At 47.4% G+C, this 2,500-nt stretch overlaps 1 protein-coding gene across 1 annotated transcript in view; it reads right to left on the bottom strand.

Moving 5' to 3' along the window:
• LOC122266806 (uncharacterized) overlaps window positions 1-2,500 on the bottom strand; it is an 18,698-nt gene that overhangs the window by 9,787 nt on the left and 6,411 nt on the right. Inside the window, exons 2-4 of the mRNA XM_043036675.2 lie at window positions 730-2,234; window positions 353-566; window positions 75-153 (exon numbers count right to left, since the gene is read on the bottom strand). Coding sequence (XP_042892609.2) covers window positions 75-153; window positions 353-566; window positions 730-2,193 — 1,757 coding nt within the window. The 5' untranslated portion in view covers window positions 2,194-2,234. The remainder of the gene's footprint in view (window positions 1-74; window positions 154-352; window positions 567-729; window positions 2,235-2,500) is intronic.

Raw genomic sequence — 2,500 nt, 5'->3', positions numbered from 1 at the left:
CTAACAGTTTGAAAAGAGAAAAAAAAGGGAGTATCCAGAGAATATAATAGTAAGAAAAGAATAACAAAACCCACCTGACGTAAGTCCAAACATCGTAGCAAATCACGTTAAGCCAGAAGAAAGTGGAGAGGAAAGCCACGTGCAATAGCAAGGCTGAAAAGATCCACATGGTCAGTGGGTGTTGTAGCCTTAAGAGAATGTGGTGTATCGCTCTTGGCTTACGTTTCCATATGAATCTGACATATCTAGAAGACGATATGATGTTTCCATCTACAGCATCACCACAAAGGAAATATCACACGTCTATAAACAAATTCAATACACATGCTGAATCGTCAGGACCAGAACTCACCGAGCGAAACACACGAGGCCGGCGCCAAAAACTGCGAAAAGGCTTGGGTCGTGAAGAGGGCAGAGTCTGCCACCAGGAGGGAAGCCACGTAGGCCGCCAGGTACAGTCCCCGTATGTCTCTCAGGGCCGGCAGACACAGGTGGCATAGGAGCGTCGCTGCCAGGAAGACGCATGACACCACCAGCCCAAGAGGTATCAGCACCCGGCGCACAACCTGCAGGAACGTATTGTCGAATCCATTTCATTGGAGTCTGTTCACAGGCTAAATAGGATTTAGAATCGTGCATTTCATTTGAATTTGTTCAATCGCCGAAAATAATATGTCTCGATCTGTTGATATTTTTCACATACAATAGTCTAACTGAATGTACTCTTACCGTCCACGTTGACTCGTCGTCCTCAGGGTGGCGTGGACACACGACCACCGCCAGGGTGGTCGTGACGATATTCCGGCTATCCTGGAGGTCTAAGAGGTGATCTACGCAAAAATCTAGAGAGGAGTCGGTAATACTGACGTCATCGCCGTCAAACTGAAAGGCACCCTTCTTGCTTGAATTTCCTGTGATGACGTCGGGACTTTCGCATTTCGGAAACCTGACCAAATTGTCTGTTCCTCCGAGCAAGCCTCTTTTGAGACTTCGGTTGAAGAACGACGGACCGATGGACGAGGCCGGAGCGTCGTAGCAGACACAGTAATCGCTCTGCAGGAGATAGCCTTCAGGACAGCATTTCGTGTGGCACACGCCGGCGCGACAGTGCTCTGGGTGGCGCGACGACTCCCCAGAAGAGCAAATTAAAACTCTGTATTCAAGGTCACGTGAACTTGTCGGGACTTCCACACAGAAGTCGTTGATGAAGATCATATTCCAGTGGAACAGCATCTTGTTTTGAGTATATATTATCTTATTTTCGTTATCTAATATAACTTTCGTGGCATTCCTATTTGGACAGAAATCTCTAGTCTCATCGAATTCTATGGAGCGTTCCTCGGGGTCGTTGCAGTGGCCAAAGGCGATGGGTAACAAATACACAGACTGTAATAGAAGTCTCTGACATGATGCGTTCTCATCGTCGTTCAGGCAACACAAAGGAACTCTCAGTCGGTCTTGGCTGCTGTCGACTGGCACGACCGAAGTTGTCGAGTGCTCCTGTTGGTCCGGAGTCGCTGGCTGGGTCTTCTCAGAGTTCACAGGAATCTCAGACGACAAGGTTTCCGCGTCTGTGGAGTCTGGCAGCGTGACGTTCGCTGTGGTCGCAGAAGGCGGTTCTGTGGCATCACTCACAGCGGCCGATTCGTCCTCTTCGCCTGTTGTGTCGCCTGTATCTGTTGATCTATTGTTATGTTCTTTCTTCATGTCAGACCAGGCTTTCTCACTCTCTGGCGATATATCTGAGAACAAGGGCTTCGGGAGTGGACCGATAATAATGGGTTTCAATTTCTCCTTCATAAAGGCGTCTACCTCTGGTTTTGGCATCACATAAGCAAATTCCTCTAATGGGCTGTCACCTACACCCATAGCCGGGGGATTTTCTGATTCATATTCGCGCTTTTCCTTGGGCGTCGTGGGGGCCTTGGAATAACCCGAGATTGGTAACGCCTCCTTATCTGTCAATTCCCAGTTGTTTTCTGTTTCGCCAGAGTCAAAGTGCACTGGCGTCTGGACGGTGGTCCCTCCCTCACCAACTCTTTGGCCAAGATCGAAGGCTTCTTCTTGCACGCTGTCAATGTCCGAGTCATGACTGGTTGTGACTTCCTGAGCTCTGGCACTTTTCAAGACGACTGCCAAGAGTGCCACTGTCAGAACCAATCGTATGCAGCCGGGATTTACCATGGTGTCCATAACAGCATCAAAATTCCTTTCATGATAGATACATCGTTCACCTATTGTGTCCAAACAAAATGTATATAGGAGAGAGTAAGATGGTACTTTCTACAGATCTATTAAACACGTTATTTTGTGAAGAAGACAAAACATAAGGAAATCTAGTCTTAATACATCTAGGCTTTTAACCCAAATCAGTGCTCTTGGCAGCGTACACATTAATCTTTCAAACAGGTATAAGCAGAATGAATGTGATTCAGCAGGGACGCGTACATGGAAGGGAGATGCTTTGTCTTTCTCACCCTACTGCGGAAAATTTAGATAT

This window comes from Penaeus japonicus, unplaced genomic scaffold (assembly GCF_977035675.1).
Source record: "Penaeus japonicus unplaced genomic scaffold, GWHDUDI00000001_assembly GWHDUDI00000035, whole genome shotgun sequence".
NCBI classification, from domain to species: domain Eukaryota; kingdom Metazoa; phylum Arthropoda; class Malacostraca; order Decapoda; family Penaeidae; genus Penaeus; species Penaeus japonicus.
Note: the sequence above shows the minus strand (reverse complement) of the source record. Positions and strands in the feature narration are given on the sequence as shown.